The sequence below is a fragment of the Aphelocoma coerulescens genome, chromosome 4 (genome assembly GCF_041296385.1).
Source record: "Aphelocoma coerulescens isolate FSJ_1873_10779 chromosome 4, UR_Acoe_1.0, whole genome shotgun sequence".
Taxonomy (NCBI): domain Eukaryota; kingdom Metazoa; phylum Chordata; class Aves; order Passeriformes; family Corvidae; genus Aphelocoma; species Aphelocoma coerulescens.
In genome coordinates, this window is record NC_091017.1 from 78,709,938 (window position 1) to 78,724,380 (window position 14,443).

A 14,443-nucleotide genomic window follows, 5' to 3' on the forward strand; every position below is an offset into this window, starting at 1 on the left:
ATGCCTCTTAAACTCTTCCCAAATCTGCCTGAGGCACAGCAAGGCTCCCTGCCCTCTGCTCCTGCTGCAGCACAGACTTGGAATGCCAGGGAAAATTCCTCCAGCCCAGCAGGATCATTGCCAACAGGTTGCTCCCAGAAATCCATGTCCTTTTTGAGTGGTTTTTCCCCTAATTCCTGAGTTTCTTCCTTGAGATGGCCAGAGGTACCCAGGACACATCTGTGGAAGGTGTTTGGAACAGGAATGGGAACACATCTGCACTTCCTTCCCAGTCCTGCAAAGGAGGAGGTGGAGTGCCCATCCCTGGGGGATTTAAATCCCTGTGGATGTGGCACTTGGGGACATGGGGCAGTGGTGGCCTCGGAAGTGCTGTCCCCAGTCCCTCTGCAGCTCTCCTGGAGCCCCTTTAGGCCCTGCAAGGGGCTCCCAGCTCTCCCTGGCTCCTTCCCTTCTCCAGGGGAACATTCCCAGCTCTCCCAGGCTGCCTCCAGAGCAGAGGGGCTCCAGCCCTGCAGCAGCTCCGGGGCCTCCTCTGGGCTCTCTCCAGCAGCACTTTAGACAAGGAGGGACAGGAGGCAGGGAATGGCTTCCCAGTGGGAAAGGGGAGCTTGGGGTGGGATGTTGGGAAGGAATTGCTGGCTGGGAGGGTGGGGAGGGGCTGGGCTGGAATTGCCAGAGCAGCTGGGGCTGCCCCTGGATCCCTGGCAGTGCCCAAGACCAGGTTGGATAGACTTGGATCCAGCTGGGATAGTGGGAGGTGTCCCTGCCCATGGCAGGAGGGGAAGGGGATGGGCTTTGAATTCCCTTCCCACCCATCCCATTCCATGATTCCACAGAGCAGAGCTGCTGTTGCATCTCCAGTTTTCATCCCCTGCAGTACCAGGAGAATTCAACCTCTGTTTTCCACTCTAAAGTAACACAGCAACAACAAAACCAAAGGAATTACGAGCAACAGCGCAACAATCAGGAATCCCATTTTTTCTCTGAGTTCTATTGGATCTGGGATCCAACCTCTGGAGCCCAGAGCAGCCACCGGTGACACTTCCACCTTCACCCTTCGATGACCCAGCACAGAGGACAAACCCATCCATCCCCAGCGTAAAACAGCCCTTCGATTCCAGGTTTCAGCATTCCCTCTCTCATCCCAAAGAAATCCTGATTTCTCCCAGAAATCCGGCCTGGGAACACCGGAACAGAGCCTTCATCAGCCTCCCTGATGAACCAAGAATTGATGAACCAAAAGTGCTGAGCCCCACTCAGACGGCAGCAGGTGGAGACCCCAAATGGACACCAGTGGGGTGTCCCTTCCCTGTCCCCACAGGAACCTGTCCCGCTCCAAGGAGCCGGGAAAGGGAAGCAAAGCCGGGCTGGCCTGGAGGAACTGAAGGACGTTTTTCCCCGGAATGAAAGCTGTTCTGAATTTGCCATAGATGGGAATTAGAAGAAGATGTGCAGAGGCTGAAATGACCTGAGCCTGTCAGCAGAACTCGGGGGTTTTGCAGAAAATCTCGGAGAGGAGGGAAGTTTGGGCTGCCGCGGGATCCCCTGGGTGGCTGCTGCAGCACCCGGTGGCAATTTGTCCCGCAGGGTCACGGGAAGGGCAGGCAGCTCGGCCCCGTTCCCTGAGAACTGAACCACCATTCCTGCAGAAGTCAGCTGGGACAAGCCCAGCCCCCGGCGTTAACCCACCTCCACCTCGACAGCAGCCCCAGAGTGAATTCCCCCGGGATCGGAGCCGCTCCCTTCCACGGGCATCGCTCACAGCCCAGCAGCACCGAGCGCTGGACGAAGCTCCCTGGGAATTCCACGGCAGCGGCCTTCCCAAAAGGGGATTTTGGTCCCTGCTGCACAAGGTTTCACGTCCGTCATCTGCAGGAAGGATCAAGTTTTGCTCACCTGGACAGAAACCCCAAATGTGAGCCCAGGGGCTGTGTGGGGTGGGGGTGGCACACGGAGTTTGTGTCCCCAGGTGTGACCTTGGCACAGCACCAGGGTTTTGCCACAGCTGCCAAGGGTTTGGCAGCTCCAGGTGAGGACCTGGAGACTCTGAGCTGGCTCTGAGCATGCCGGGACAGGGAAGGAGTCCTTGGCATGGGAATGGGATGGGATTTATGTCCCCTTCCCTCTCAAACCATCCCATGGCTCCATGGCTGTGGGACACCAGGAATGCTCCCAAAACCTCCTCAGCTTCTCCTCCACATCTCCAGAGTGCCAGGGCAGGAGCAGCACCCAGCTGGAGAGCACGGAGAGAGGAAACCACTCCGTGCTACCAAAACCACCCATGGAATTTTTAAGAGGAGAAATCTGGGAAAAGCCAGCCCATTTAAAGGTTAATTAGCAGCTACCTTGCGACGAGCCGAGGAATTCATCATCCCGGGCAGCAGCATCCCAATGGGAGCCATTCCCAGGGATTTCTGAGGTGACTCCATCCCCTCTCCTGACAGGGCCGTGCTGCCCAGAGCCCTGTGCTCCTCCACACCAAACCAGGCACAAAACTGAGCTTCTTTGGGCTCTGCCCAAGCTGCCTCAGCTCCAGAGCTGGCACCTCCTCGGCATCGTGGTGCTCCTGGCACAGCCGTCCTGGGAGCCACTTCCCAGCCCCACCATGAAAACCAGGAGAAGCCAGAGTGGGAAAAATCACAGTGCCCAACCCAAAACTCACAGTCCAGGCTGGGTGAAAGGAGTTGAACGGCCCCTCTTTCCCAGCTGAAATCCCATAAACACAACAGCAACTCCTGACGGCTCAACAGAAGGAGCAAGGAGAGCTCCTGCCTCAACCTGGCACGTTCCCTTTGCCCAATTAAATATTATTATTATTAATTATTATTAATTATATCACAGTGGTTGGAAGATGTCCATGGCCAGGCTGGATTTGGTTTGGAGCACCCTGGGATGTGGAAGGAGCCGAGAGGTTGGAACTGGATGAAGGCCCCTTCTCAACCCAATCCACCCCATGATTGGAAGAGAAAGGATTTCCAACACCTCTGGATTTCAGGACTGTTAAAAGGTCTAAAAGGCAACCACACAAAAAGCTGGGCCAGAATTTGACTGCCCTGTGGTTAAACTTTGGATTTTCTGGTGCAGCCGTGCCCAGAGAACGCGGATCCGCTGCCGGGACCCCCCAGGCCCCGCGGCCGTTACTCACCCAGATGCTGAAATAAAAAAGGCCATGATTTAGCAGTTTCATTTCTGAGGTCATAAAAGGAACTGAGAGGGATCCCCATTTATTAATAAAGTTCCTATGGAGTATAAATTTTCAATGCAGACTTAAAGGCACAGAATTCCTCTTAAATAAACAGCGAAACCTCCCCAGAACGCCAGGAAATGGGGAATAAAAAGCTCTTTTATGACAATAAGCACATTTGCACTCCAGGTCTGTGATGTGGGAGGGAGCAGGGGGAAAGCACAAGGAAGGGCAGGGGAACAGAACCTGCTGAGATCTGCACAAAGCCCTCAGCACCTCCCCAGATGTGTCCCGGCCCTACAACGTTCCCGGTGGCTCCGGCTGCTTTTCCCATCAAGGGCTGCCCCATCCATCCCAGCCCTGCCCGGCTCCCACGGCGCCGAGGGATCACATTTAACCTCAAGCTCCTGGCCTGACATTTCACTCATGAGCCACTTCAAAAACCCTTCCCAGTTCTCAGATCATTCCCATCTCCTCCTACTCTTTTTTCCCGTAGTTCTCATCCCATCCCAAGACATTGCTGGTGCCGCTCGGGGTCCCCAGGTGCCAGGCAGGGGATGGACGACGATGACAGACCCCACAAAAAGCCACCTCCTGGCTCCGGGATTTCTCACACCTCATCTCCAGAGCCTCAGCGAGCAAAGAAAACCCTGGAGGTTCCCAACTTCAAAGGCTGGACTTGATGATCTTGGAGGCCTTTCCGGGCCTGGATGGATCCGGGACTCGGTGACGGGAGCGGTGGCTCCGGCTCGGGGCAGACACTCGGGGAGGCTTTGTCTCAGAAAGCTTCCAGATCAAACACAAGTGGCAAGCGATGAATCCCTGCCCAGAGAGGGCTGCTCAACACTCTTAAAATAACAGATTCTGGGGCCAAGGCTTAATGAAAAAATAGCAGGGTCTTCCAGAGCCGTCTGAGGTTTCCATCCGGCGCTAAACAAAAACTCCTTTTACCGTTTCCCTCGAGTGGGTTCTCCAAGAGGTTCAACAAAGGATGCTGAGGGCAGTGCCCAGCAGAATTCCCGCTGTCCATCCAGCTCCTCCTCGGCGGGGAGGAAGGGGATGGCTGTGAACATTCCTAAATCCTGAGACTATCTAAACCAATCCTTAAATAAGATGAGAATATTTAAACCAGAGCCCTCTCAGCGACACCTCTCCTATCCATCGTTTCTCCAGTAGGACACAGCATCCCACGGTTTGTGGGAGCCTCTTCCCAAAATCCTGCGAGCCCAGCCCGTGGCTGCCCATCTCCCTGCCCATCCCTCCAGCCCCAAGGATGCATTTCCTCTCCTAAGACTTTAATATCCCAAGCAGACGAGCAGCAGGAGTGAAGATTAAGAAGGTCTCGTTCCTAAATTTGACTGGAGAATCAAATTCCCGCTCCCCAAACCTGCCCAGGAGCAGAACCCCCCATCCCATTATCCCCAGCCTGCTGTGGAAATCCTCCCAGCCGCCGGAGCGACCTCTCCAAAGGCTCTCCTGCTGCATCCAAGCCGGGAAAATTCCCTTCTTTTAATAACCAGCCTGATTTTGGCTTGTTAAGGCAAACCCCCGGAACGGGAAGAAGCGAGAAGTTCAGCTCCGAGGGTGCCTCTGGAAGTCCCAGGGCAGGATAAATCCTGGCCCCTGTGGAGCAGGAGCTTCCAGAGGCTCCGGCTGAGCCCAGCCTTGGCACGGGCACAGCCAGCCCACGTGGCAGGGACACAAATCCCAGCCAGAGCTCCGTGACCTCTGGGGAGCAGGGAATGCTGCTGGAGCGGCAACTGGGAAAGGCACCGGGATCCAGCTGACCCCAAACAACGCCAGAACAATTCCAGCTGCGCTGCCCAGGGTTACCCAGAGCCCAGAAATGCCAGGGATGAGGATAATCGGGAACACGAGCCAAAGTGCGCTTTTGGAACGTTTTTCTGGGCCCTCAAAAGGCCACGGGGCAGTGTCTGGAGAGCGGGAAGTGTCCCTGTGTCCCCCGGAATGTCGGGAAGCGCTGGCTCCTGTGGCTCTGGAAGCGGGCAGGGAAATGTGGTTGTGCTTAAACAGAACCCAGGGAGGGCCAGGATTTCCCAATGGAATCACCGTGTGCCACGTCCCACCGATCCCCAGCACTCCCAGGAAACCGCCCCGAGCCCCTCGCGCTCCATAGCCCGGGTACAGCCACCTCCGAGGGGATGCTCCAGGGTGTGCAGCAGCTGCTGCAGCTGGCTCAGGGCTCCAAGGGTGGGATCCCTGCCCAGCGTGGGAGATGTTCCCACTGGGGGCCAGGAATCAGGCTCGCCTGGAGCGTTGGGACAGGATTGGAGCAGCAGCTCCTGGCCAAGGGCTTTGTCCTGGGCAACCTCCAGATCCCGAGGGCTTTGCTGCCCTTCCCATCCCTCATTCCCTCCTCATCCCCCACTCCCTCCCCCTGGATTCTGCACCCTCCCTCAGGTGCTGCTGAGCCTCAGGAGCCTGGAGCTGCCCCACGTCGCCCCGCTGTGCTCCACAGGAATCCCGGGAATCCCAGAGCCCCAGCTCTCCATCACACCCGTGTAATCCCACCAGTGCCAGCATCCCTGTGGAGAAATCCCAGAAGAGCTCACCAGGATGGAGCAGATGGAGCGGCCCAGAGCCAGCACTGCTGGGCAGGACAGGAGCTGCTGCTGTGAAATCCCATCCTGGCACCCAACCTCGAAAGTCCAGTTTGCCAAGGAAGAAGGCTCCAGGAGCTGGAGTTCACCCTGTTTTTTCCATGGATTTGTGGCAGAGCAGCAGGAAGGGCAGCTTGGGCACGAGGGAGATTTTTATAAAACGCCAATTTTCATTTAATCGTGAAGAAAATGCCATGGTGGCACAATTCATTACCGAACCAACAGATTAAAGGTGAGTTTGAAATTGAAAAATAACCAACAGATGCTCAGGACTCCACACGGAGCCACTCCCAGGACTCCTGGGAAAGATCCAGGTCAAACCCAGTTCCACTTGGAAGAGTCACCAGGAGCACCGAGCAAACACCCAAGGGAACTTCCATCCCTCCATCAACCCAGGGAACTCAGGGTCCGAATTCAATCGAAATCCAGACATCCCTAAAATCCTTGGGATGATCCTTCAGTGGCTCTCCCTGATCTCTGAGCTGCAGGGATGGGGTGGGAGGCGAGGGAAGAGATCCAAACCTGGATCTGCATCCCGGATTTCACACACAGCTCTCGTTCCATGGAGTCCCTCCATGCCCTGAGGAGCCCCATCCTCCCCAGGATGGCCAGCACGAAATTCCCACCAAAATCCAAGCAGCACCTCCGTGTTCACATCCGCTTCTGTTGCCCAGAGCAGCTGGGGCTGCCCCTGGATCCCTGGCAGTGCCCAAGGCCAGGCTGGACACTGGGGCTTGGAGCAGCCTGGGACAGTGGGAGCTGTCCCTGCCCGTGGATGGGGTGGGATGGGATCATCTTTAAAGTCCTTCCCAATCCATTCCCATCTCCAGGCTGCCAAGGAGGGAAAATGCCCTGACCCAACCTCACCTGGTGGCACGAGGATGAAACATCCCCTTCCACCAGCACAGCTGGAATTCCAGCTGTTCCGACTCCCACTGGATCAACCTGTTCCAGTTCCTCCTGGATCAGCCGGTCCCACCTCCTACTGGATCAGCCTGTCCAAAAATTCCTCCTGGATCAACCTGTCCAAACTCCCACTGGATCAACCTGTCCCATTTCATCCTGGATTAGCCTGTCCAAACTCCCACTGGATCAACCTGTCCCATTTCATCCTGGATTAGCCTGTCCAAACTCCCACTGGATTGACCTGCCCCATTTCATCCCGGATCAGCCTGTCCCAATTCCTACTGGATCAACCTGTCCAAACTCCCACTGGATCAACCTGTCCCATTTCCTCCTGGATCAACCTATTACAACTCCCATTGGATCAACCTATCCAAAAATTCATCCTGGATCAACCTGTCCCAACTCCCACTGGGATCAACCTGTCCCAACTCCCACTGGGATCAACTTGTCCCAATCCATCCTGGATCAACCTTTCCCAATCCAGATCTCCACCTACCCAAGCCCAGCTCTGCCACTGCAGAATCCCGGTGATTCCCATAAATAAACTCCTGCTTTTCCTGCCCCTCTGGAAAGGCAGCGCTGACTCTTCTGGCTGTCCCCACCACCGCACCCACGGCTGCCTCTTGCCTGGGCTGCTTTCGGCCCCTCGCTCGCAGCAGCACCATCCCCATCCTCCGCATGCCCGGCTCATTCCGGCCGCGGAGCGAGGTAACAAGGCCGGCCCGGATATCAGCACGTGTTAACGGGATGTAATTCAGGCCCGGCCAGCCCCGAGCTCAGAGCCCTGTAAAAAACCCCACCAAAACCCAAACACACACGCAGGTTCACGGGGCCAAAGTCCACGTGGAGTTCAAGCGTGTGCAGCTCCTTTCATCCGCTCCAGGCCGGGTAATTAAGAACAAGATTTGGAACGCGGCGAATTCCCCGGGAATTTAGGTAATAAAGCTCAGATTGGGATAAAACCCAGGAGGGAAGGAGTCCAGGAGAGCTCCTGGGCGGGACAGGGAGCGCTGAGGTTCCCCTGTGAGACCCCGGGAATGCCTCACTGAGTCCATCCCAGGAGGGGCTGGGAACTCCCCCGTTCCCGGGAGCGTGGCCACGGCTCCGAGCGCTGCTGGCCAGATCCTGCTGATTATCACAAAATGAAATGTTCAGCCCTTGTCAGCGGCAGCCTCAGATTTGTAATGTTACAAAAACCCCATTTCCTCTCCCATTGTAGCGAGGCCTCCTCCGTTCCCGCTGGTGAAATCAAACAATTTTAAAGGAATTTATATGATCCTAATTTAAACCGAATGCACGGAGCTGCCAATCGCGGCTCCCCGGCTCTCCAGGCCTCCTGCCAGCTCCGCTCCTTCCCAGAGCTCCGATCCACGTCCCGGCCAGCAGGTCCAGGGAAAGCACCCAGCGATCCCAGCCACCGTACTGGTGGTACTGGGAGGGACCCCTGCTCCGAGGGGACACCGAGCGACCCCACACCGCGGCAGCTCCGAAGCTCCAGCTGCTCCTCCTTCCCCCCACGGAGCTGCAGGATGGACACAGCACCTTGCTCCAGTCCCAGGATTGCTCCTGGGATTTCCCAAGGGCAAGTGGCACGTGGAGCTCCCTCCTAATCCAGACACTGAGTCCAACCTGGAGATAACTCTGCTCCCACAAAGGGTGAAGGAAAACCCTCCTGAAGCCTGCACATCGCTCCCATAGAACAGCAGGAAGTTGGGATTTGGAGAAGCTGGAAGACACAAAATTCCCTGTATTATCCACAGGCAAATTGAAGACAAGGGGCTCCAGGAGAGCTGCAGAGGGACTGGGGCCAAGGCATGGAGGGTCAGGAGGCAGGGAATGGCTTCCCAGTGGGAAAGGGGAGCTTGGGGTGGGATGTTGGGAAGGAATTGCTGGCTGGGAGGGTGGGGAGGGGCTGGGCTGGAATTGCCAGAGCAGCTGGGGCTGCCCCTGGATCCCTGGCAGTGCCCAAGGCCAGGCTGGACACTGGGGCTTGGAGCAGCCTGGGATGGTGGGAGGTGTCCCTGCCCATGGATGAGGTGGGATGAGATGAACTTTAAGGTCCCTTCCATTCCATTCCAAACCATTCCATGATTCCAGGAAAATCATGCACGAGTTGCTCCCCAGCTCTGTTTCCCACAGGATGAAGAACCAACTTCCCCCTGTTATTTCCAGGGAATTTTAGTGACCCCTCATTCCAGGCTGGTCCCACTCGCTGCCCCCATTCCTGAATTCAGGCAGGGCAGGAGCAGCCAATCCTCAGCTCCCCCCCAGAGCTTGTCCTCGGGAGGAGGAGGAGGAAGGGCTGGAATTGATGGGAAAACACCAGGAGAAGCCACAGGATTCCTTCCCTTGGAGCAAGAGATGGAGAAGGAACGGAGCCCCGGGAGCAGGAGGGACGGGAAGAACAGGAAGAGCAGCGCTGTGGATTGGGAAGGGACAGAAACACAAACCTAGAGAAGTTTCTCCAACCAGAAAAGCAAAAAAGGTGCCTGAAAGGATGGAAATTTCTCCAAATTGGTCACCTAAAATCCATGGAAATGTGGCTGGATGTGCACATCCCTCCTCACCCATCACATCCACCAGCACAGAGCCAGGAGACTGGAATCCTCTCCCAGAATTCCTGGAACTGGAAATTACCAGACAACATCAGCACCCTGTGATGTCCCTGAAATCAATAAATATCCTTCAGAGGATAAAAAAATGACTTCATTAAATAAAGTGCTCACTGCATTAATTGGGCACCGAAGAGAAATGGAATTCCTGTTCCTTCCCAGCCCCAGGGACCAAGGAAGGATCTTCCCAAAGCTCTGCCTGCCCCGAGGAACACAAGGAATGGAATTCTGCCCCAGAAATCGCTGCCTCAGGTAAATCCAGCACCTGGAGCCCTCCCAGCCATCACCACTGGGCACATCTGGCTCCACATCTGGATTGGGAGGGGTTTCTGCACCTTCAGGAAGCTCAGTCTGAATTAACAAGTTTGCTGAGCTCTCAGGTGCCGGCTGGCCCCTCCCCACAGCTCCATCCCATAAGGAAAGGCTGGCTTGGCTATCCCAAAAAAGCCCAGGAAGGAGCTGGGAAGATAAAAAAGGCACTGAAACACGGGGAATCAAATTAACTCATAAAATCTCCCACTTCAATGCTGCCACAGAAAGGCTGGGGGCTGTAAGACACAAACCCGAACTCTGCCCACAAACACAGCAGCAGAACCCCAGCAGCTCCTGGAAAATTCCAGCCAAGTCCTTCCCATAAATCAGCGCTTCCCAGGCATCCGCCACCACCGGGGAAGGGCTTCACTGCCCGTGGCAGGTGACACCTCACGGCTCCTGCACTCCAGCAAAGCCCTTCCCAGGAGCAATGGCAGGGCTTTGGGATGAGAGGAACCGAGAGCCAAACACCCAGCAGGAGCGGGAAAGGCAAATCCTGGTTTAAGGCACAGCCGGGGATGTTCAGTTCATCAGCTCATCCTTTACAGAATCAGCCACGGGAAAAGGCGAGGGGGCCACGAGCCAGGTTTAGCTGGGATTTAAAACCACTTTAGGATGCAAATGAATCAAATTCAGTGCACAAACTCCTACTTTTTTATCCCAAAACTGGGAAATCAGCCTGGTGTCTCCAGGTCTCCCAGTAGCACCAACTCCCTGTGCAGGGAAGTGGAGGATACGAGTGGAAAATGGATTTATGCACCTCGGGACTGCCAAGAAACCACGGAAAACCCCAGCTGGGAGAAGCCAATGACACAATGGATCATCGCTTCCGAACAGCCTAAAAATCAGCATAAAACTCTGGGAGTAACCATGGAGAACCAACCACTCCTCACCCAGCAACAGAATTCCAAACTCAATCCACTGCCCCGGGCTGGAAAAGCAGAACTTCCACGCGACCGATCCTCCAAGCTCTTCCCGAAAAGCGGCTGCTCCCATCCCCCCATCCCACCTGCTTCATGGCCGTCTCGCCGATCTTGTCCGAGTGCTTGCGGATGCTCTCCAGGAAGTCCTTGAGGTCGGACATGGAGAGCTCCTTGATCTCCTCGCGCAGCCGCGGGATGTTGTCCACCATGACCTTGCAGAAGCGGTAGTGGCTCACCTGGGGCAGGAACGTGTGCTCCAGGTGCTCCAGGGTCTTCAGTGCTGGGTAGTGCCTGGGAGAGCAGGAAAAGGTCAGGAGCAGCCCCGTTCCCATCCCATTCCCTCCGGAACGTGGAGGGGTTGGAAGTTATCCGACACAGCTCCAGGGGACCACGGAACCACGGGGACCTGCACGCCCACCCCCTTCCTGGGCTTCCACCAGCCCAGCGAGACGAAATCCTGGAGCTGGGAACATCCCATAAATCCTGCAGGCTGATCAACCAGTGCCTGACTCATCAGTTAATTAATTAATTAATTAATTAACACCCAAGATCTGCTGCCGACACAGACCCTGTAAAGAGCCTGGAGGTGCAAGTTCAGCTCCCTTTCCCTGGGGATTCCAGGATCTGATCCCACTTTCCCCCTCCTAAACACCACATCAAAACCACTTCCCACCCAAAGGGTTTTTTATTGAGAGGGGAAAAGCCTGGATCCAAACCCCAGATCAGGGATCCAACAGATCCATCAGCCCCTGCCTCCCCATCAGCTGTTGGATCCATGCCCTTCTCCGTGTTGGAATAATTCATTTCTCCATCCCAAAATGAATATTTTATACATTTCAAAATGCAGGAATCCCATGGATAACAAATTCCTTTTTATTGTTGGTCATGCCCCATTCAGTTTGATCCTCCTTTTCTGCATAAAAGTGAATTTCAGATGGGAAATTTAGCTGAGAAATTCATTTGTCTCGAATGCCCTCCCGTCTTTTCCCTCTGGAAAGTGGGAATCCATAGGATTTGCCATTTCCTGGGACGTGGAGCCACCCTGGATGGCAATATAAGATTCAAGACCATCCTCCTGTCCTGACCACAGACCTGGTCAGAAGTGAAAAATAATCAAAAGGGAACCACCCAGGAAGCGTTAATAGGGTTTAACAACAGAATAAAACAACTCTGTGTAATAAATGTTATACATTCTATAATAAAGTAAACAGATTTATGGTCAATAAATCTCATGTCAGCCACTTTGAGGGGGAATCAAGGGAATTTCAGCTCACACAGCCATGGATAAATCCTGGGCAAAATTCCACCTGGAATTTGGGGGGAGAAACAGTCTTTGGTCATAAAAAACCACAGGAACACCACTGCAAACCCTGCCATTCATATTCCATTCAGGATAATTCCCCCCTGAAGTGCCGGGAATTCTTTCAGCCCCATTCCCAACACCGATGGATTTATCCCTGCCTGGGGGCTTCACACTGGGCAAGGTGTGAGCAACATTCAAATCCAAGCCTCTGCAGAGAAACCTGGGAACGAGCAGGGAGCCAGGGATCCACCAAGAGGGATGAACACCCAGTGGGGATTCACCTTTCTGGGAATTCTCGGGTCCCATTCCCTACACAAACCCCCGGAGCAGCTCCCAGAGGGGAGCTGAGCTCTCTCCCAGCTCTGTGTCCCCAGGAGCTGAGGGGGAAAAGCAGGATTTTGATAAAACCGGGCTCAGAGGGGCCTTTTGGGGTTGTTTCCCTGCTCCTGCCGGGCATTGCTCAGCTCCAAGCAGGATGAACGTTCCCAGTGGATGCACGAGCGTTCTCATGGAGCATCCAGGCCTGCAAGGAAGCTGGAGAGGGAATTTCTGTTGGGAATTGTAGTGCCAGGATTCAGGGAATGGCTTCCCAGTGGGAAAGGGGAGCTTGGGCTGGGATGTTGGGAAGGAATTGCTGGCTGGGAGGGTGGGGAGGGGCTGGGCTGGAATTGCCAGAGCAGCTGGGGCTGCCCCTGGATCCCTGGCAGTGCCCAAGGCCAGGCTGGACACTGGGGCTTGGAGCAGCCTGGGATAGTGGGAGGTGTGGAATTAGGTGATCTTTGGGGTCTCTTCCAACCCAAACCATTCCATGATTTTATGATTCCATTTCTCACTGCTTGGAGACCCCAAGACAGAGCCAGGACAAGGTCAATTAAAGGGTCTGATCCCTCCAGAGCCCTGCAGGACCAGGAGGAATCCCTGGAGTCAGAAATTTTGGGGTTCCCCAGTATTTTCCACACATCTCAGCCATGGGAAAAAGGCTCTTTCTGTCCCTTCCTTAATTTCAGGCCAATGGCAGAGAAATCTTCCCTCTCCATCCCAATCATTCCTCTGGGATCAGCCCACACTCCTTCCCCACCTCCATTCCACAGCCATGGATTCTCCATTTGGAAAATCCCGAGCTGGTTCATGAACATCCTCCAGTTCCTCCTGGCTCTGGAGTTTATTCCCCCAAACCCAAACCCAGTCAATCCCAAACCCAAGCCCTGGCTGCCACCCTGGAATGATCCAAGTGAGACCTGGAGCAGATGAAAAACATGGAATATCTTGGGCCGTGTGTGGTGAATGGAGCCATCAAATCCAGACAAAGAAAACCAGGAAAAAACTGGCCAAGGCTCCCGATATTCCTGAAACGTGGCTTCCAGCTTGGATTCGTTTCTGAATGAACCAATCTCAACAAAGGAGGGAAGAAAGCGATGCCATTCTGAGCAGCAAACCCTGGGAATGCCATCCAGAGGGAGGGGGCGGAGCAGCGTGCGGATTCCCTGCAGGAATTCCCAGGGATCAGCTCCACTCCCACCGCACATCTCTCAGCAGATCAGCCCCTCGCTGCTCCCAAAACCAGCCCCAGAACACTCGGAGAACCCACCCCTGCCCTGGAGTGCCCCGGGAAGAGCCAGGAGCTCTGGGAACAGCTCAAGGAGCTCCCCAAAGCCCTCCCAGCCGCCTCCGAGGGGTCACCTCCGATGCTCACCCCACGCCCGGCAGGGCAGGAACAAATCCCATCCCTTATCCCGAACATCCGGCTGCTCCCACGCTGCGTGGCAGGCATGGAGCAGGCACGGGGCCGCTTTTCCAGCCTGGCACCCAGCTGGAGCCGCGCCTTCCCCCTTCCAGCAGCTGCTCCGTGCCCAGCTGGCCACCCCTGGGGCTCCAAAATCGCTCCGTGCCACTCAAACAAACCAGGATTCCTGCCAACATCCCAGATTTTCATCCCTCGGCATCCCAGCAGATGCGGGGTGGGGAAACTCCTGGATTTACAGCCCAGCACTCCCGAATTACTGAGGAATGATCTCTACAGCCAAAGAAGTTTCCAGGTTTCTCCCCAACTACCACCATCCTGCTGTTCCCAGCTGCTTGGATTCCGCCCACATTCCCTGGAATCTCTCCGATCCTATCGGGATTAGGATTACAGCATTCACGGAATAAAATGTAGCTGATAACACGCACTGATTGCACCCCCAGCAATGCTGAGCTTCCATGAGAAAACAAGGAATTCATTCCCAAAACCTGAGCCCGCTGCCATCCCAACTCTCGGCTGTCCTGCAGGAGGCTGAGCAGGACCGTGAGGAAAACCAGCCAAAACCCAGGGAACTTAACCTGGAAAGGCTGGTTTTGAACTGCTGGGAAGCTCCTGAAATTATCCAGCACCAAACAATTCCTTGGATTCTTCCCATAAAACCCCAGTTCAGAGCAGATTTACCTCTTGGATTTCATCTGCTCCCGCAGCTTGCTGTACATCTCCAGCACTGGGAAAAGAAGGAAAACACGGCTCTGAGACAGCAGCACACAGCAGAGAGTCGGGAATTCAAACAAACAGCTCCGGGAAGGAAGCAAAAAGTTGGGAATTCAAAGAAAGAGCT

General features: G+C 55.1%; 1 protein-coding gene across 2 annotated transcripts in view; it reads right to left on the minus strand.

Annotated features, from left to right (window-relative positions):
* EXOC6B (exocyst complex component 6B) overlaps positions 1-14,443 on the minus strand; it is a 267,635-nt gene that overhangs the window by 208,736 nt on the left and 44,456 nt on the right. The window contains exons 5-6 of one of the 2 annotated variants that reach the window (XM_069014854.1): positions 14,284-14,329; positions 10,795-10,849 (exon numbers count right to left, since the gene is read on the minus strand). In XM_069014854.1, coding sequence (XP_068870955.1) covers positions 10,795-10,849; positions 14,284-14,329 — 101 coding nt within the window. Of the gene's footprint in view, positions 1-10,644; positions 10,850-14,283; positions 14,330-14,443 lie in introns of both variants that reach the window. The other variant, XM_069014852.1, reaches the window with a different exon arrangement.